The 20773-nt window shown below is 53.9% G+C and overlaps 4 protein-coding genes across 4 annotated transcripts; 2 read left to right on the top strand and 2 right to left on the bottom strand.

The window, feature by feature from the left end:
• Positions 1 to 948: 948 nt before the first annotated feature.
• HD553DRAFT_325488 (uncharacterized protein) lies at positions 949 to 5026 on the top strand (the record flags this gene model as incomplete). Its single annotated transcript, XM_046181621.1, has 9 exons — positions 949 to 1864; positions 1926 to 2314; positions 2412 to 2530; positions 2649 to 3010; positions 3056 to 3318; positions 3374 to 3878; positions 3959 to 4139; positions 4280 to 4591; positions 4657 to 5026. 9 exons carry the CDS (start codon positions 949 to 951, stop codon positions 5024 to 5026), a joined length of 3417 nt encoding a protein of 1138 aa, XP_046034721.1.
• Positions 5027 to 6166: 1140 nt separating this feature from the next.
• HD553DRAFT_325487 (uncharacterized protein) lies at positions 6167 to 8325 on the bottom strand (the record flags this gene model as incomplete). Its single annotated transcript, XM_046181620.1, has 6 exons — positions 6167 to 6262; positions 6356 to 6557; positions 6924 to 7204; positions 7714 to 7767; positions 7807 to 8004; positions 8167 to 8325. The coding sequence occupies 6 exons, from the start codon at positions 8323 to 8325 to the stop codon at positions 6167 to 6169; spliced, it is 990 nt and encodes a 329-aa protein (XP_046034720.1).
• Positions 8326 to 11194: 2869 nt separating this feature from the next.
• Positions 11195 to 14141, bottom strand: HD553DRAFT_344171 (P-loop containing nucleoside triphosphate hydrolase protein; the record flags this gene model as incomplete). Its single annotated transcript, XM_046182958.1, has 8 exons — positions 11195 to 11745; positions 11818 to 12649; positions 12720 to 12740; positions 12915 to 12980; positions 13051 to 13125; positions 13192 to 13674; positions 13743 to 14019; positions 14083 to 14141. 8 exons carry the CDS (start codon positions 14139 to 14141, stop codon positions 11195 to 11197), a joined length of 2364 nt encoding a protein of 787 aa, XP_046034719.1.
• Positions 14142 to 14869: 728 nt separating this feature from the next.
• HD553DRAFT_344170 (uncharacterized protein) lies at positions 14870 to 15647 on the top strand (the record flags this gene model as incomplete). The annotated part of the gene is made up of 2 exons (XM_046182957.1): positions 14870 to 15232; positions 15303 to 15647. 2 exons carry the CDS (start codon positions 14870 to 14872, stop codon positions 15645 to 15647), a joined length of 708 nt encoding a protein of 235 aa, XP_046034718.1.
• Positions 15648 to 20773: the final 5126 nt, after the last annotated feature.

Here is a 20773-nt window from a genome sequence, read left to right as displayed (position 1 = left end):
CGGAGTCGGTTGCGATTGCGGTTGCGATTACGTGTCCGAGTATGGATTGACGACCCGTCCGTCTTCCCCCCCCCCCCCCCGGCCCCCCGTGTTCGCCCGGCCGGAGTTCAAGCTCCTCCCCCCCACTTTCCGGACTACGAAAGATACCCGCGGTAGTAGAGTCTGCACGACCTGTCGGATCGAGAGGTGATCAAAGTTACAGGAAGACAAACCAAACCGAGTCAGATCAGATCAGACCGGACGAATACTATCAGGGTACTGGCCTCGAGAGTCACGATGTCGACGAAATCGTAACCTCGTCCCGACTCACCTGAACGATCGAAGAATGAGTATGGGTTTACCAAGAGTCCCCCACCGGGTGCTTCTGATTTGTGGCAAGGGCGAGGTCCCGTTGCGATGTCCTCTGTCCCGGGAGGAAATTGATGGGAGCGGATCGAATGTCGGGGTTGACGGCGACGACGATGGTGGTTCTGAACTGATCGAACTGACCGTGTGCTGCTGCTGCTGCTGCTGTTACCACTACTACTGTACTACTGACGGTATGCTATACCTTTTCGATCGAGGTAGATGGGTCGAAAGTGAGCGTCGGGTGCCCCCGCCGTTTGTTGCCTTTGTGAGAGCGAGGGTTTCGGTTCCGCGTGAGTGGAAATGAATATATAGAGGGGGGGGGGAGATTACATAATCAGTCATTAGGGGGGGGAGATTACATAATCAATCATCCCCCAACCCCCGGGTCGATTCACGTGACACCTCGGCGGGCCTGCAGCCTCGATCGCCCTCATCCCCTCGCTCACTCAACTTGCAACTGACGACTACTCTCTCACTACTGCTATCACTCTTCTACCTGACCTACTACGACCTACTCTAGCTACTCTTCTGTTCGCCATCACCCCCGCTACTAGCAGACTAGCCACTACCCCAGCTCCATGCACGTGCACATGCACCGGCATGTCAGCGGTACATGGACGAACAGACCGACCGGGAAACAGCACGACCACTACACCACGTGTAGACAAGTATCAGACATTGACGACAGGCTCGACCGCATCGCCTCCGCTCGGATTGATAGTCTCGAATAGGAATCTGTCCAGCTACAGCAACGACGAGGACGAAGACGAGGACGAGGACGAGGACCAGGAGAACGGGGACGTGACCATGGATGAGGTGCAGGGGATGGATCACGGGATCACTGGGGTGGACAACGGTTCGACCCCATTGAACGTTTTCGCTGGCTCGTCCGGGTCGTCAACTTCGCCCACCATCTGGCCCCAAATCGACGGTACCACCAACACTAGCAGCAACATAGATACACCCACCACCACCACCAAGACCATTAACAGCATCAACACCAGCACCAACTTCGACAACATCAACAACAGGAAACGAAAGACCTCCGACGAGCCCACCGAAGAGGGTACAGATGGACGAGGTCCCATCATCCCCTCTACTCGCATCGACCCCACCTTGGAGACGACCGCTACGATTCCGATGCCCGGCCTCTCGCTCATCAGCGACACTATGATGACCGACCCCCAATCCAATTCCATGACGACCGACCCCGATTCCACTTCCATGACGACACATCTTATTACCATCCCAACGCCCTCGCACACGTCAACGCACACGCCTATGCGAATGAGCAAACGAGCTCGAATCAATCCCATCGAACCGACCACATGCGACTCGATCTCGACCTCAACCTCGGCATCGACATCGAGATTGGACGCGCTCGACCCAGCCACCCGGGACGAGAACGAGAACGGCGACGGCGATGGCGATAGCGATGGTATAAAACACGGCGGAGGGACCGGCAACAACAATGACGAAAACAACGACAAGAACAAGATCAACAACAACGGCACAGGTAAAGGTAAAGGTAAAGGTAAAGGTAAAGGTAAAGGTAAAGACAACGGCAAGGGCAACAGCAACGGTAATGGGCAAGGGACCGACCTCCGGACACGGAGCATCGTTCGTCTCGATTCGATCTGGCCAGAAGGGTGGGAAGTCGAGGTCTTTCCGTATTTGCCGAGACCGACTCGAATGGCCGGGGGGAGGATGGGAGTGGGACTGGGAGTGGGACTGGGAGTGCGAGGGGTCGGGTTGTAGGGGGGTCGGGAGCGGCGTCCTCATCTACGTTCGCGTCGGCGTCGGCCTCGACATCGATGTCCACGTCCACCCCGAGAGGACCCGTTTGGGGGAACTGGGTCTACCACGAACTAGCCCAAATCGGACAACTACTCGTCCCCCTCGAACCGCGGACGACGTCGTTTTCCCTGGACCCGGGGTATCAACCCCGGTTAAATTTGCCCAAGAGGTTGGTCGATCGGGTCTGTCTGGAACGGGTCATGAGGTTGCTCTCCCTGACCACGGCGAAACCTCAACTCCCCGACGGACGACTGGTCGACGTACAGAAATCGGGCAAGAGCCGGGAGTGGACTTCCAGGGATCTGAGGGCGTTGGCGAAAGCCACGTCAAAGGCGATGAAGGCGGGTCATGTTGAAGGGTACGAGATTACGCCGGATGAACGGAGGTGTGTGGGAATGGGCGTAGCGTGTGGGGTGTGGCGCTGATGCGTCGAGATGAGCACGAGTACGAGGGAGGACGCTGATAGGCCCTTGTTTTCGATTCGCTCCGTTCGGATCGCACAGGAAATTGATGGAGAATTACCCGATGAGCTTGGGCGACCTGCCGCTACACGATCACGTTGGACCGATCCCATCATCCAGCTCGACCTCGACCTCGGCCACGGCCGCGACCACGACCTCAGCAACGACGCGAGCTGGATATACCAGCACTACCAGTGATGTCCTCGCCGGATCGTCCCTTCTCGATCGCGAAGAAGGAGACGAACACGTGACCGAGTTTTCCCTGTCCTGTCTGCGAATGAGCGGGCACATCCCTCCCTTTAACAAGACGCAAAGGAGACTCACCGGGACGATCCTCCGCGATGGCGAGTACCGCTGGTGGGGAAGCCCGTTGGGATTGACGGGAATGGGACAAGAGAAGAGAGGTGAGCTGCTCGGGAGGGCGTGGTGTTGGAGGACTGCCGCGACAGGGGATAGTCGGCTGATGACCATGCTCGACCCGTCTCTCCCACCCCCTGGTGCTCGGAACCGATCGTCCCGTCGGCTATTGGCTACCCCTCTCACACCCGGTCATCGCTCAACGATCCCATCGATGTTGGTGTCCACTTGCGTCTCCTTGCCCGATGCACACGGGTTGGATGTGTTCACATGGATCGACCCTGTCTGTACCCACCCCGCTACCCGTCGCGACGTCGTTCTTGGAAACCTGCCATCTCGATGCACCTTTCCCATCGTTCGCCACAAAAAGAAGGGGAATTCGAAACCAACTGGAACTTTGCGTGCAAAAGGGTCGAGTGGCCGGCCGCGCCGGACGAAGGACCCAGATTGGGACTCCGAGCGCTCGATCTAATCACCTCGGCTTGTCCCCCTCTGTTACCCCGGCAGATACACGCAAGTCTTCGTTCGGATGTCGTACAGGTCCAGTTCACCCTCGCTCACCAGCTTTGCCCATAGTCTTGGTTGATCAAGCAGGTCCGAGAGATGACGGAGAAGACCGACGGTACCGAGACTCGCGGTCCGGGTACCAAGGATGGGATCTATACCGACATTGCCGTTTCCGACCTCGAGGAGCAGATAACCGAGTGAGCTTGAGGAGGCGATATCTCGGGTCGACCGCAGCGACTGATCTCGTCGTTTTGTCGGTTCCCGTCACCGCTGATAGAGCTACATCCAGCCAGTTACCGGTATGGGTCGCTCTTTGGGAGGACTATACCCCATGCAAGTCGGTATACAACCTCATGGCCCAGTTCCCGTTTGTCAAGGATTCAAAGGGGATACAATGCTGGCTCGAGCGTGAGTCGGTCGTTCAAACTTCTATGTGTGCGCATGGGACACACGGGCCATCAGCGCTAACCGGTTAATAACCTGTCAAGGTATCGGTCCGACGGGAGCCTGGAACCCGTTTTCTCAGACGACGTCGGTCTGGGCCGGCTTGAAGCAGGTCTGCAAGGCGGCCGAGCGGCAGTTTGGACTGCGTCTGACCATCGACCTCACCAACCGCGAATGCAGTTCACGCTTGTGTGACATGCAAACAGGATTACCGAAGTTTTGGGTGTGAGTCGACCGCGGTGTTGGATCCGCTGGCGATGTCGCTCGAGTGTTGAAACCAAATACTCGGTTCCGCAAAGAGACGGGTATCAGCAGCACAGAACGGTGATCAAGTTGACCAGCCCTCACCACCTACCCGGCCATAGAAACCGCGGCAACATGCCGACCGAATTCGAAACGCTGTCATCGGACGACACACGGACCATCCAAATGCTCCTTCCCGATGTCCTGAGGATGCCGGACGTCGAACCGGGGCCGTATCGAGCGACCGGCCTGAGCCATAGCCTCATCATATCGGGAGCGGGGACCTTTACCTACGAACAAGGCAAGCCACATGGAATCGCGCTCAGCCTGTACGCAGGCCACGTTCTGTTGTGCGTAAAGAACCGCCGAATGCGACTTCAAGCGAGCCTCGAGGGTGTCTGGGCGCCCCGTTTGATCGCTCCCGGTGTCTCAATGTGAGTCATCCTCGCGTGAACAATGAACCACCTGGAAGCTGACCGTCTCCTCACGACTTGATCAGCATCATACCCTCGACCACCGAGTACTGCTGGATCAATCTCTCGGATACCATCGTCCAGACGCACGACTGGCACTCCCATCTGCTTTGGGTACCTACTCGCCGACTCTTCAGTTCGGGAGTCTACCTAGCCGATTTTTATCGCATCCGTGGACGAAGCAATGTCGCCGGGGTGCTCATAGGAATCGTGCTTGGTCTCGCTACATTTGAACAGAACAGCCGGGCGTGTGGGCCCATCGGGATCGATAGCCAGCTCGAAGCACTGGAGGCGGTCAGGGAGATCATAAAGGCCTTGCACCGGAATGTGGGGGATGTGTTCTACGACCCGCGGCAGCGAGTCGAGAGGGCGGCCATCCGTATCCTGTCTCAATGAGTTCTCGTTTCGGTGGATCACGTTCCATTGTCCTCGAAGGTTTTCTCCAATGTACGGAGGCTAGCCTCCGTACATTCACCAGGATGCGACGACGTTGCATGTGCGAATCGGAAAGGTAGTGGAGAAAAACGGACAGATTCGGGTATGGGCCACTTGATCTTCGCTATCCACCCTCTTTGAAACGATAACGAGACAACGAGGGGAGACGGGGACAGATTGAGGGATTTCACATTCGAGGGGACCAAACGAGACGACATGAATGGCCGTTACGATGATCTTATGTCCACGATAATGACGACATAAGAGTATGAGACAGACGAATGACAGATGTATGATAATGATCATGGAAATTTGGATTTGGTTCTGGCCGGAAAAATAGCATACCTTGACAGACGTCCGCAGCCGGTCCCCGTATTTACTGCACCTTATTGTCCAGCAGCGGGATTAAGGGTTCGCATGGAAGGTGTCATAACCTCGGATGTTGCTCGCCGCAAATTCGATACGGCAATTGAGCGAGAAAGAGGTAACGCGATTCGTCTCCTGTTCCAGGCGAACAACCGCATTAACGGAAACTATCGTTTGATCGATAATATTATAGGCGTCACGTGACGCGCAATCTACGGTGCGCGTCGCCTCGGGGTCTCGTTCGGAGACCCTCTCGGAGACTCTCTCGGAGACCTTTCAGGAGATGTTCTCGTAGACGTCTACTAGTACCTTGTAGTAGTTAGACATCCGTTATTACATTGCTATGCCTACCGTTACCTTTCCCCAGTCCCGCGACCTTATTACCTCAAGACTCGGCAAGTCGGTTGCCAGGCCTTATAGATAATGGTCAGTCTCCAGACGTCGCTGGTCATATAACGGATATAAGGTCAGAATTTCCCAAGTAACGGGGACAAATACAGAGCGAGACTCACTTATTCAAATCAGCCGACCTTGGATGTAGCTTCTACATTCTTTGTACCCCCCCACTCCCCCCCTCACCCACCCCCCCGCCCCCCTTCCATCCCCTCCGGCGCGAGCCGTGCTGGCTGCAACCCGTCTACCCAACCATCGCTATGAAGCTCGAGTGTCTTCCTGATCCTGTGCAAAACGGGCTCGATCATAATTGATCAGTCCGAGTGCTCCTCCAACGGCGATTCAAGACTCCATCGTGAACGGGCCCGTACGACCCAAAAGAGGTGACGAAGTTCGTTTTAGGAGGTGCGATGGGCCGGCAAAGTGACCCTTGCGAAGCTGTTATCGTCAACCAGATCAAAACACCTTGAGTCAGCTCCAGCCACCTCATACCATCTGCAACAAAACCCAAGAACGAGACCCAGTACTGACCATTTGCGACCTGGAAAGTCCGTACTCTCTCGAGGTGCGAAGAGAAAACTTAGTGGACGTTCGAACCGATCGATGAGCGGAATACGCGGTGAGGTGTCCATCCCTCCCCATCGTCGCCCAAAGAAGGTATAGACGAATCCTTCTCCGCTTTCCCCCATCGGGCCTCTCCTGCCTTTTCCGAGTCTGACCTGACCCATCCTCGCTGTTCCCCGACCAACATCAACCGTCTCCTCGATACTGGGAAACCTTTCCGATCCCGCACCCCGCCGAAAGGACCTCGATTCCCAGATATCTCATATCCCGGCTCGGCTGAACGCTCTCCTACAGTACGTCCAGCTGGGCTTGAAGGGATCGGTAAGGTAAAGTACACCCCGATCCTGGTCCTGGACGAAGTAGTCTTGCGCAATCCCATGTCCCATTGCATTCGAGGAAACGTTGCTCCGACTTCTCGAGACGGATGGTTCTCTCTGAGGTTCGATCCGTCGGGTCGGGTCTGATCTTGGGTTGATAGCGTAGAGATCGATTGGGAGAGGCTAAGCCCGTCATCGAGAATTACTGCGGTGGGTACCCTATTTCGCCCTGACTAGCGAAGTGACCCGAGAAGGGAAGAGGGCCGAAAGATCGCTGATATTGGGCATTGGCTTCAATGTTGGGTCTCGCGATCCTTGTTGTTGCAGCCAGATATGGGATCGGGGCGGGACGATACCGATCAGGCTTGGTGGCAGAGTATCGTATCGCTGTAAAGTCGGTGTGGTATGATATTGGTGTTGTCTTCTGCTTCTTTTTGATGACCCGCTGACCGGTCCTACGAGTCCATCTTGGTGCAGATCTGATCGAAGTTTCCTCGGTCTGGCGGGACCGAGAGTGGATCGTGACCGTGTTCGGGAAACCTTGATGCGTCACCGGGCAAGCTCAAGGTTTCCTCTTGAAAACGACAAAAGCTTTTGGAAGTGCAGGGTACGGTTGGAGGATCAATGTTTTCCGATCAACTTGCACAGGGACAAGTCTTGCCGGCCTAGTGAGGGAAGCAGGAAACCGCGAGTGGGCTAGAGTTCCGAAGGGCAGAACGATCGCAACATCAGACATCTGCACCTCCAATCGAGAGGCCTTGTATGCACGGGCTTTGAGGATGAACATACTGACGAGTCTCGGCTTTCTCTTAGCCTTGGCTTGACTCCTGGTCATCCCCATCTGGATCCACGGCCTTCGGACATCACGTTTACGAGATCCGTCTTCGTGCGCCTTTTGGCCCGGCCTACAGCTCCCTAAAGGAGAAGTAGAAGCATTGGATGGGATACCAGAGATCGCCGATATCAGTATCCGTCTTGATTAACGATGTGGTTTGAAACTGGGCATACCTTGGTCGCGACCTGACCCATCGCCCTCGTATAAAATCCTGCCCGTCCCACTGGCTAGTGATGGCAAACGTGAACGCCGTTCGCTGAACGCACGTCAAGGGCCGTTTTTTGCTTCCGCCGTTCAAACGGCAACGTAAAATCTGCCGTAGCAAATAACGTGAACGTGAACGGCAACGGCTGCCGAGCACGTTTCGCATGCGTTCGCCGTTTCGGACGGCCGGACGGCAAACGCGCTGCCGTAATAAAGGCGTAAGCGGTGATGTAATCTTGCCGAAAGGTGCCGATGATCATCTAGAACACGCGGCAAAAAGGCAGAAAGCACAGCCGCAAGCGGGGATCGATCCCCGCCGTTCAAACGGAGGAAGTAAACGCCTGTAAAGGACGAACGCCTTCCAACAACGTCGGAACCTAGGTCGATGTGGTTGTGGACCATTGAAGATTTTCACCCTTCACTTCAGCCGTTTGTTTTCGCCCGTTCATGCGAACGGCGTTTGCTGCTGCCAACACTATCCCACCCTTCTCGGTCGCATGCCGCTTGGGCCATCTCTCTGTCGTTGACAGCTCGTTTTGTGTTGCCGTGTGTGTTACCATGTCTCCTATCTTTCCCGTCATCTTCTAGTCAGCAGCTAGTTTGCAGGCTCCAGGTGGCTCTCTGCCTCTGCCTAGAGACAAACGCGCTTCGTCGATTTGATTCTTCTATATGCCAACCACTTCGTATGCATATGGTTTCTCGACATCTCCAGCCAAGGTGTTGACTGAGCACAGGCGCACAGGTTGGTCCTTCGTAAGTCTGACAATATACCAAGTTACTGACTTCACAAAAAGCGAAACCACTTGCATCGCACTGGTTTGTGCGGCGGCGCAGACCCTACGGCTGCTACCCCTTCCTCTACCCCACTACTTTGCATTTTCATGGCAGGATCATGCCTTTGCTTGAACGTCTTGCGGCACCTTCACGTTCCTTGCTCGAAACACGGACCGCCTATAGGCTAGCGCTTCCGTGTCCAGGTCAGGAGATTGTTGGATGTTACACATCGCTGATCGCCTTTGCCTGCTGTCAGGGATCAAAGGGCAAAGAACACACGTCTCGCTGGCGAGAAAAGGTATTAGGCCGACAGTCCGCTTATAGAACGAACCCGGGGTGAACAAGGGGAATCTCCATTAACCACATTGTGCTCGACCCTCGTCTATGTCACCTCCCATTTAGCTTCAGAACATGGTCGCGAGTATTGCAGTGATGCCTTACCTTGATCGATCGTGTGTTAATCAGCTTGCAGACCTTGCCCTTTCCTCCGCCAAAACCACTCACGAAAGGAACTCTGCAACTCGTACGGACCCGTGCTCGTCTCAGGCTTTTGATCTCATCGAGTGAGTGGGAGGAGACCCTACAATGACTGTGATCGACCCAAGCTGACCCGTCGCGTTCAGCCCGAGCTGAACCATCGCGATGAGCTCGACCTGCCGTGTGCTGATCAGCTCAAGAATATGGATCGCTCGACAAATCGAAGACGCGAACCCCTAAGATTGCATCGACATACCACAATCCACAAACTACAATCTAAGAGCTGGGCAAGTGGACTACAAATCTCGCTAACCGAAAGGTCCGAACATGCGAAGTGTCTACCGTAGGAACAGATGGGTCTGAATCGCTGATGCGCGTCGTTCTCTTTCTTTGCAGGTCGAAATCCGAACCAAATACTATCGACCTTTCACCTCTTCCCTCAATCTGCCGATCACCCCATCTGTTACGGCGGCGAGTCCGCCGGGCTGCTGCCCCGGGCTGGTCCGCCGGACGAGTGAGCAGGAGAGAGGCGAGGGTAGGAGTATACATCTATATAGTAATAACGGATGCCCAGCATCCGGTCTTTAGTGATAGTACAACGTTCGAATGTAAACAACAAATACGGCGGAGTCCGCCCTCGGGATGGCCCGCCGGAACGCGTCTCGGCGCGTCCCGCGTCTCGACTGCGTCGATCTCTAACACCATCTTCCTTATCGAAATCCTCTTTCGACACCACAACGCTCGGACCTAGACTGGAGTCCCTTGTCCCTGTTAAATGGAAGTGTTTATAGTTTCGAGAGGGTGTCTTGTGGCCCTTTTTGATGGCCTCCCAACACACGCCCTCCCCGACACGCGAAGGCTGGCTGTGGCGCGATTGCATGAAACAATTCCAGCTCAAGCCATCCGCGATCAAGGGGAAGGAAGGACGATCATCCTTTGGGGGTTTGTTGTGATCTTCGCAGCGAAAGGAAGGCCGAGCATCCTTTGGCATGATCCGGTTGGTTGTGATCCTCGCTCCACCGTGTCGGTCACAGCCCTGCCACTCCGTGGGCCTTAAGGCTCTGCGCCGGGACATATATATACCTCGTTCCCACCGGATCATCAAACGGACTTTCGACATGCAACCCCATCGGAACGCCAACTCTTGCATACCCTCATCAACTCATTCACCAGCTGAAAATTACTTCGATCATGTCCTATCTCATCGCTCGATCCCCCTCCCTGCAGGCCGACACCGCTGGCTTCGATAAAGGCGAAAGGCACATTCGTGCTCTCTCCCCTAACCGCCGCCGAGCCATCACGCGAAGTCAAACTCGTGTGCATAGGGGACCTTTGCCCCTAAGACAAGAAGCTTCGGTCGAAGCCAGCAAGCAGATGCAATCGCAAAGGCCGGGCCTTTACAAGGAGGCGAGAGTGTGAGCATGTCTGTGATGTTGCTGGTACGCTGCCGATACGTAATCTGATGCTGCCGGTTCGTCACTGCAGCCCGGTTCAAGCCTTAGGCTCTGGCCTGTCTGCCTCGCCCTTGACTCCTGTCGAGAAGAACAAGGTCGCCATCAAACGGGCCAGGCTGTCCAACGGGGTCGCCAATCTCAAAGACAAAGGAACCAGACAGCATGCAAGCAAGGCGACTGCTGGAGGCACGGCTTTGTATACGATTTCCGAGTGAGTGATACACCTCCATCTATACTTTCCGTAGCCAACTGACATGAGGGCGGGTACACAGAGAGGAGACCAGTCAAAGGGCCAGTGAACGGCTTCGTGCCAAGGCTAGCTGCGGAAGAAGTGATTCGACCAGGTCCCTCAGGTCCTAAATCTGTTGTCGGAATCGGCTCCTTACTTTTACTTTCAATTTGTTTGTTTAATATGACGTTTGTGCCATTCTGTCAACGATGGCTGCTAGAAATTCGATACTTGCGCTGGTCTGTCCAAGTCTCCGATCTGCCTTTACAGAACTGCCGTCTAGTGAATAGCGTGCCATCCCATCGAATCGCATGCGAGCCGGTCAAACTGTATGCGGTCATATTGAATCGGCATGCGAGCCGGTCAAACTGTATGCGGTCATATTGTATCGCATGCGATTATGCCACAATCGGAGAGGTTATTCATTGAACTGAAGCGTAGTCTGGAAAGCGGGATCTATGTCATCGCCTGAATCTCTACCCTTCTATCGGTACAAGCAAATCCCTGCCTACAATCTCACGCTCGACTGAGCTGGCCAACCAACAAAAATAGTTCGCTCCTCATCCAATCGGATTGGTCGGGACCATGTGAGGGGTCCGCCAAAAGAGCATAGCTTGCGTTCCTCAGGCAAGCCCTGAGACACGCTTGCTGTTGTTCGCGGACACTGGTATCTCTGGCAGGTGCGTTTAGATCGGTCTCGTTCCAACCTCCTCTCGCTAGAGCGATGAGGCGGGCCGAGAATTGGTTCCAAACCTCGATACCCAAGTCAGAGTCGCCGGCAGCGATTAACCTCAACTGCGCTTCCGAGATGATTGTGTCTCTCAGAAGGTTTTGGAGGAACACGTTCGGAATGACCATAGTACAGTCCCCCAAATGTTGAACCAGCCAGTGGATAACCAGGTCGAAGATTTCCGAGACGTGTCTATCGCTTGGCCTCTCATCCGGACAATACCAGTCAAGCGCTGCGCTGACCGTAGCCCGTATCTCCTGGTCTTTTTCCTCGTCCGAATGGAAAATGTACGCTGGAGGGGCATCCGGCTCTCTTTCCTGCTCATCTTGAGCTTTCACTGCGGTCCGCCAGCCGCTTTAGCGCTTCGATACCTGAGAATATGCCGATGCAATATATGGAAAAGACTCACCAAGCTCATCGAGGCGATCAGCAAAAATCTGGCTACAATAGACCTTGTTGGCAAGGAGAAGACAGCTTTGGTTCCAAGCTTTGTCGTCCTTGTCGGATACCCAACCAATCACTGAGACTGTGGTGTTGTGTGCGCGTTCGGCTTGTCCGACGAAACCCATGTTTGGCGGAGATACCGGGAGGAGACACGCGTAACGGGCGGCGAAGTTTGCTTTGGTGTCCTCTTTGTCCATTTGAATGGAACGCATCAAGTTCATAGTCTGAACGGTAGCAAGATTGATCATTTGTGCCTTGACCCCTTGCTTATCGTCTGATCTTCCTTTAGCTCCCTGCTGGTAATCGGATGTCTCCTCGGATCCTTGCTTGTCGTCAAACAACCAGGGAGACAAGGTGCTGGACGCCTTGATGCAATTGATAACGAGAACGTGGGCTCGGCTCAAGATTGATTGGGCGTTTCGCCAATCATTAAGCATGGACGCCGTGGTGGTATGACGTTTGATATCGTTGGAGGGAGGAGACGCGAGCATGGCGGCGAGACCTCGACAGCCGTCCAGGAATTTGCGATGTCGTTCATCTTCGTCATCCGACAAGAAGGTTGTGTGATCGTACTGGACTTCGACAGCTTCTGTCAGGTGTTTGATCGAGAGTTGTAGTTTCCCCGGGGGCCCCTTGATCGAAATTCGATTTTTATCTTGAGCTTTGGCATTCAATAATGCCTCATCCAGGCCGCGCGATGTGCGACATTTGGATATTTCATTGATGAGGAAATGCGCGCTCGTCTGGTCGCAGGAGATTCCACCCGGATGTTTCGAAGAACCCTGGGAAGCAGACTTCTGTTTCAAGTTCCGTATGCGCCTCGCGCTTCGATACTCATACGCATAATCAGACAAGCATCTAACTTACGGCAGCAGCAATGTCATCGACCTGGATTCCGGACAATGAACATAGTCGAATTTTGGGTAAGCTCGTCAACGATCCTGCTGTCGCGCTGGCGAAACTTGAAAACGACTTGCCTGCATCGCTAGGATCTATACGGTAGTCGAGATTGTCAACGGATCAACCTTAACCGAGCGTAACGAGGAGAAACATGAAACTTACCTTTTCGTAGAAATCGTTGACGAGGAGTTGGGCAAGTCTGTTTTTTTCCAGTGACTCGAACCCACACTGTGCGAGGATATTTGAGGCTATTGTCTTAGCAGAGCTGGACGGGTCAAATTCACGAACTTTCACTCACGATATCGAAAAATGTGATGACACGTCCTTTTTCCTCTCTAGATTTCCCAAGTCGACTGGCTTTACCGGTCCAGAACTGTAAGACCGACTCGGCGATCAGGCTAAGTCGGCGTTGATCATGACACGCCAAACTATGGCTCACCTCGAAGATCGGTCGATAGATAGCCTTGCCCCGGGCATATAGTTCGTCCAGCTCAGCCTGCTCAGTCCTCGTCTTGCCTTTTGGGAGAGAAAGCTCCATGTCCCAGTATTGAACAAGCTCAAATGCCGACTTGACTTTTGGGTCGCTACCATTCTTTGCTGCCATCAACAGTGCCACTCCGGCAAGTCCATTCCAGGTCAACGCAGGCAGTGTATCTTGTTCGCCAGCCACAAGCTTCATGGCATCATTCACTTTATGATACTGTTCTCCATCGTCATCTGACCTCACTCCTTGTGGATAGAGTTCCTGGATAAGATCGAAATCGAGTGCGCGATGGCCGTGAGCAAACAGATAGTAAAATATGTGGAAGCTTCGCTCCTCTTTTCCTTTGATACCCGAAGGCGAGCGAAGGCAATGGACCCTTGTGTACTCGAGCATCATGGCGGATACGACAAAGCGGGGGTCGCGGCCGAGGTTGCTAGTCTACGGGACGTCGATAGTACCGTCGATCAGCATGATGAGTCGATCGCTTAGGCAGACAACGACTTTACCTGGATCGACTTGATCATTCTGCTCGAATCGTCGTTATTCTTCGTCCTGGCGTTGCCGAGTGCGTCGGTGATGATCATAGACTTCTCCAATTTAATGATCGCGTTCTTATTTTCCGCGTAGTCAGAGTCAGAGAGCATGTTCAATATTTCCCTCATTACGGTAGTTTTCCCAGCCCCAGATATGCCAGTCGCTATCACAGCGTAGTGTTCTGCGGCGGCCCCCTGCGGAGGTCCCGCAAAGAGATCGCCTCCGAACAAGGTGTTGAGCCGGTCATGTCTGACGATGGGTCGTCAGGGCCAGTATTCTTCTTTACAGGTCTTCACGCATTCGTTCACTCACAGAACATGAGTATCCGTTGGTTTCTGATGTTCCGGACCGAGTCGACCGGGATTGATCATGACGAGGCCGTTGCAACCCACAGGATGATAGATTCTCTTCTCCTTGAAAGCTTGTTCCAGATACGAGACGATGTGATCGTTAGGGTCAACTATTGAACGATGCAGTCGACATAACGTTGCTCATCAGATCACGAAGAGTTCCAGCAGGGAGGAAATTCTGGACTTGCCTTGAATCGAAGCCGGAATGATCTGATCGAGGTTCATGATGGCGAGTAGCTTGCGGTGGTTGCTTCTTGCTGCGTTTGGGAAAGAGGGCGGTATACACTACGATAGCTACGATCGACTTGAAGCTTGAAGAGACTTTTAGAGAATCAAATAGTGTGATAATGGTACCATTCGAAGGTGTAGGATGAAGTTGAGACCCGTGGCCCATGGGTCTTGCGAACGGAATCTCGCTCGCGCCGAAAATGGCGAACAAAAGCGGGAGAAGAAAAGCGGGAGCCACGCCAGCTTCTCCAAAGCTGAAACGCACATCAAAAAGCGGGGTACCCCCAAGTAAGGCCGACCTCGGCATGCCTACCGTCAGGGCTAGTACGTGCTACGGTGGTTTGTTGTCATCTTGACTTGCCCATCAATTGGATTGCGAGTTGCAGGTCTTTCTTCGTAGGTCCCGAACTCGATCGTAGTTACCTCAGCGCCTTAGAAACTCTCACAAGCTCACTTGAATCTCGAACCTACTCGTACGCTTGAACCGGAGGTCAGAACAGTCACGATCTCGCCGAGTCAAGATGTCACAACCTCCTCCAAAGGTGGATCGCGGGTCTGCCACCTCCGCCCCGGCCATGGCTCCTACTGCCACCACCTCCGGGAGTACCATCACCATAGGCAGACATGAGCTTCAATTGACTCCCAAGCGGGTCGCAGACCGACAGCGAGCCGCAAGAGTTGTACAGAACAGTCCAACAAAGAAAGGTCGACGATACGAAACTCCCGTAGGATCAGTACGGCCTATCGGAGATACTTCTATGGACGATCCTTTTCCTGTCCCTCCTGGTCGTCCAGTCCCAGGTCCTCGACGCCTTTTCATTTCACCTGTTCCGGTTCCGCCAATCCCCACTCTGATTCGCGGAACCGCATGCTTGAAGCCGCCAGTAAGATCTGACCGCATTGGCCGCAGTGGCACTAGGATCGAACTGACCAAACGAATATTATTCACCGCAGGGACGTAAGGATATCATCTGCACTGCCCAGGAGGAAGGCGAGACAAGTAACCTCGAGCGACAGGTCGCCAATCTGCGGTCGGAAGCCGAGGAGTTGAAGGGGAAAAATTCGGCCCTGGAAGCCCAAGTCGAACGCTTGACGACCGAGTTGGAGCAGTTGAAAGATGCGCAAACGGCGGGCTCGATTCACCGAGACGACAGCATTCATGGAAACCCGGTTGGAAGGGAGGGTTTCTTGAGGGCGAGGGAGAATTGCCGCATAGCGCTACTGGAGCAACGCGATCGGGAGTCGGACCAGATGAGGGAGGTCCTGTCACGAAAGAAGTGTCGTCCGACTCGAAGATGAGATCCTGTCGAGGTGAGCTAGGCCACGTATCGGCACGTGTTGCATCGTCTGTTGCTGATAACGCTTGGGTCGCACGTCAGAAGGAACCCCTTTTGACTGCCTCGCCTGGTCGTGAAGCGACACATCGTTTGTATGCCGCAGGTCATGTTCTATGATCAATATCACCATCATAATATGTATACAGCGCATGAAAACCAGGTTGAATCATCTTAGGCTCGAGGGCGACTTGAATCGCAAGGCAAGAGAGGTTAAGAGAAAATTGTTATGACGGTTCTCTCTTGATACGGTGAGCAGTCCATTCCTTGTGTAAGCTTTGGGTATGCTAGCCGTTGATATTGTGTTCGCAATAGAGGTAGAGTAAATCACACAATCGTACCAGCGATCTAGCGATCAGACCGAGTTCCCTATCACGTCACGCCGCGCGTCCCCCTCATCGTATACCATCGTATACCATCTTAGACCATCGTATACCACCGTCTACCATCGTCTACCAACGTAGATCTCATCATAGGACACACATAGAAACTACGTCGTATATCGGCTATAGCACCCTGCCATATCGGAAACAAAGAGTCACCGAAACTCACCGCCTTCGAGAGCGAAACTAAGGTGACCATCTTCAGTTGGTACGACACGGCACAGATCCAAAATTGACACCCATCCATAAGCGATAACGCTAAACGACAGATGCGGAAGAAGAAAGATAGAGATGAAAGATCAGCGAATTGGCAGTTCCCCCTCTCTCAAACCGATAGGGGGCATGTCCTCCGCAACGGTAGCCATGCGGTGAAGTGGGAGAAGCGCGACTGTGAGTACGGCTACTTGTGACTTGACCTGGCATCGTCCGGCGGTCAATTATCCCTCGAAGTGAACTGACCCGACCCCGCCAACCAATAGAGGGGGAAAACTCCGCCAATTTCTTTTCAACAAGATACGGACGAGCCTAAGCAAAGTCTCGAGGGCGACAAGCCGGTGGACATCGAGAGGCAATAAGGCGGTAGATAACATGACAAGTTCGGGGGATAAGTTGGTTGTACACGAGAAAGCGATCTGAGAATTCTGAAATCTCCATGCCAAGGGTCGAGAACATCTTTTCCACGCAGGCGTTGGGAGGGGTAACGACTTTGGCATGTGTGATGTACCACCGTTACAGCGTCATCGAAAGATCCAAAATGAAGCTTGTGTTCATCGAGGAGCTACAAAATCTGCGATAGCCCTTGTTCACGGGAGTTCAGGTCAAGACCTGGCCCATATCGCTCCGATCGGTCACCGATAAATCGAAGTCATGGGTCATGGTACGGCTTGAAGCAGCTATGCACAAACTCACGGCAGATGGCTCTCGCAAGGTGAAAGGGTCCACGCCGCTTTCAAGTCCCGTTTGGAAATGTCGCATATCAATTTCTAGTCATATCGTTGTGCGGGAATCATCATCCACGAATGTGAGAGCGGAACGGGTGACGGCGGTCTGGCGATGGACTCTGAAGAGATCGTTCACGTCGACACGCGCGATCGAGCTGGAAGGGTTTCTGCCGACGGTCAGGGTCATCCGTCGTCATGGCTGTCATCGTCGAAGGATAAATCAGACTGACCTCTATCGTCTCCAGTTCTTTGTTATCCCTCTTGACACTGCGTCGTCCCCCAAGCACACATGCCGGCTCATCCTGACCGGCCACCTTTCCACTTCCGCTTTCCTGCTCGCTCGCACTCGCACTCGCTCCTGCCCCTGACGCGTTCCTCAGCACCTCAACCGTGCCAGTCAACGAATGGATCCATCCATCCCTAGTTTGCACTCTGAGCTGTGTATCCGATGACGACGAGAAGACTGGCCAGATCAGGGTGAATGTCGTCATCGCAAAGCGGCACGTCCACCTCCAGAGCTTTGTGGAATTGTTGCGACAGCTTCTCAAACACCTCGTCTAAATATTCCTCGATGGTAGCCCCAACCTGTCTCTTATTGAAGCCTCCGCTGACCTTGTCGAGGAGACTGCAGCAATGTCAAAAGAACGTGTTGACCGCGTATTCACTAGCATCGCCGGCTTATCGTTTCTAAGGCCCATCTTGTCTAGGTAGATCACAGCGTTTGCCCAGCCAAGCGAACGCACTGAAGGTCTTGACGACTGCACGGAAGCTTGTCCGAACGCAAACGCTGGGCGGCTGATGGTCTCGAGCCTCGCCATTATCCATGCTATCGCTTGAAATCTGGTTTTCGTCCGTGTCCTCTCAATGAGACAGGTGTTCTGGTGTCTTGCCGGTGCAGAGTCCCAGCCGGTCGACACCGATAAGCTCGATCCGATATGACCGATGACTGTGTTCGGGTCCCTTTCTGCCGTTTCCGCTGTCCTGTCGTATCGATTTCCTGACCGGTTGATGAACGCGCGTCGAGTGGTGTTTCCTGTTCGCGTTTAAGTTAAGCTTGAGCAGAGGGGAACGTCGAACGGAAGATCGGGTAGGTCAGCCGACCGAAGCCTGTTCGTCAATCATGTTCTTGTAGGTCGTCCCAGCTCACAGCATCCCTAATGCCAGGAGCTCAGATGACGATCCGCGGGCCACCGATCTCGATGCGGGAATGGCATTATCTGCCGTCGTTGATATCTTCTCGCGCAAAGCGTCCATCGACACTACTCTCAACCTTCGCCACATTGGTCAGATCCGGGGTAAGGGGGGTGGCCAGAAAGTTCTGGCGATGGACGATCCGGACGGGCGACGGGAGGGCGGTCCGACATCTTGAAGACGGCAATAGTTCGTCCGTCATTAGCCGGGCGGTTGTTGTTCGATCTCGGGATGCGGGCCAAGCTCACCGGAGCTGAGAGACAAGATATGGTGATAATTCACCATGGTGTCTTGGTGTGGAAGGAGGGCGAAGGAAGGACGAGTGGTTCCTTGCTCCGAGAGCATCGATCAGATCGACTATGGTGGTTCCATGCTGCCTGAGGTGAATTCGCCCATAGTCTCACTGACAGAGAGCCAGAGAACGTTGAACCAGATGGGCTCGAGCGGTTGTGCCGTGTCGTGTCAGAGCGGTACGGCGGTGGGCTGTCACGCGGAGAATCTCAAGCGCTCACCATGAACAAGACAAAATCCAGGAAGGTATAGTTGAGGTCTCGCCGCCTGAGGGTGTCTTCACAGGGATGGGGCTGTCTCTTTATGCTCCGAGATCGCCGACCTCAAGATCGGCCGAGACATTTGGAGATTAACCACCTGGCCACAGCAACTGGATGGTGGAAAATCGTAGGCATAATCAGTCCCAGTTCATTCCCACTCGATGCCCCTATCGTGCGTGAAAGGAAACAATCCAGTTGCCATCCTTGTACGGTCCATTCGCAGTCTTTGCCGGGTCCACTAAACCTTGGTGTTAGCCAAAGTCAGGCCTGTCACCGCAGCGAAGAGACGGGATCGAGTGCGAGTCCGTGTGAGAGTCGAGCCGAATCTGCGACCGAGTCAAGTTCGAGTGTGAGCCCAGGCGATTTCAAGTCCGACTACAACTTCGGGTCGGCTCGCACTCGACCCGCTGTCTAAGAGGACCTGGCAGTTAGGCGCCAGGCGATGCGAGACGAAGGAAGAGTCAGCACGGGGCTCACCAGATCGATACCGCATATAAATACATGACGCTCGTCCAGCTCGGGCCTGCTTAGGATGAGACCGACGAAGTATTGATAGAGCTCGAACTATGTCGTCGAGGTATTTATCGCTGATGCGTGGTTGGTCGGGCCCCTTCATCATCCCGGTGTTATTTTAGCATCCGGCGCGGTCATCTCCGATCAAAGGAGGTTTCAACCTTCAAACCTCGACGAGAGCGTCCTGTAGCTCTGTAGACTATAAGTACAAATACTTGCACTCGGACCCTCCCCCCTGCCCTGTCGCCTTTCCCCCCTCCTGACCCTCCTTTGAATCTCCTTTTACTTCATTCGAACCTCTTCGCTTTCCTTCTGACGAATTGAACATACCTGCTACCGTATTCAAGGATGTATAGGAGATCTCCTCGCTCGCCGCGAAACCGCACATCGGCGCATCAACCACCAACAACGACCTTTGCGACCGTGTCGATAGAAAGGACCTTTACTTTGAGTCCTTTAGGTCGACAACAACAACGGCAACAACAACAACAACAACCATCCTGCACTCCGTCCTTCACCATCTCTCCCATGACGGAAAGACCACCCCCTGGGGATCCGGTACAGGCACAACGGGACGGATACTTGATGAGACAAACCGAGCACGAGTTTGGGCGGGAGGAGACGGCGGCGACCTCGACTCCTTTGAAGGGCGATTTGAATACCCTCAACGATAAGAAACGACAAGGCATCATCTTGACGCCAAGTAAAGTTGCCTTGATCTTTGACTGCTGTCCGTATGCGTGAGTAGTTGTCGTCGTTGTGGTTATCGTGTTCTACCCCATCATCCATCCATCCTTCCTTTCGTCCGCCTTCCTTTCGGTTGAAAGATAACGCATCCTCGATCTGACGTACCATTTCTCCTGATGCTAACCTACTTGTACTCTCTCTTGCATCGTATCCTTTCATCCAGATCATCGGACCCAGACTCCAACCTCGATGTCGACGTGGGATGTCGATGATGGCAATCGAGCAGGATCGGTTCCCCAGGATCTCAGCCCCGAGAGGTCGACAAGGATCGCAACAGACGGTCTCGGGATTGCGATAGACGAGCTCGGGATTCCTAACGGTCTCGTCGTAAGCGGGAACATCACGCAATTGTCGATCGTCAACAACTTTTGTTGTCTGGGATCACATGCACATGCGTATGTACCTGCGCATGTGGCTGCGCATGTACCTCGGGCTCCAACTCCACCTCCTCATGCTATTCCTCATAGCATTCGCCACCCCCGATCCGAATTCCGACGATGGTCACGGTCAAGTGGATGTCACTTCGAGGGAGGAGGTCGTTCCTCGATCACCCTGTGCCAGGCGGGAACTAGACGGTCAGTAATACACCCCTCGACTGGAGATGCACATTCATGGAAGACAATTGACGAAACGTTGTTGCTGCCTCTTTACAGTCGGCGATGAGGCTGATCTCCGTTCAGCTACGTCGGGAATGACAGCCGGTCAAAAGGCCGGACGCATTCATGAGCTACAGCTCCAAGTTGAGCGCCTCGAGAGACAGCTCGA

This window comes from Filobasidium floriforme (assembly GCF_021052385.1).
Source record: "Filobasidium floriforme strain CBS 6241 chromosome Unknown HD553scaffold_18, whole genome shotgun sequence".
In the NCBI taxonomy this organism is placed as follows: domain Eukaryota; kingdom Fungi; phylum Basidiomycota; class Tremellomycetes; order Filobasidiales; family Filobasidiaceae; genus Filobasidium; species Filobasidium floriforme.
This window is presented reverse-complemented; position numbering and strand designations above follow the sequence as displayed.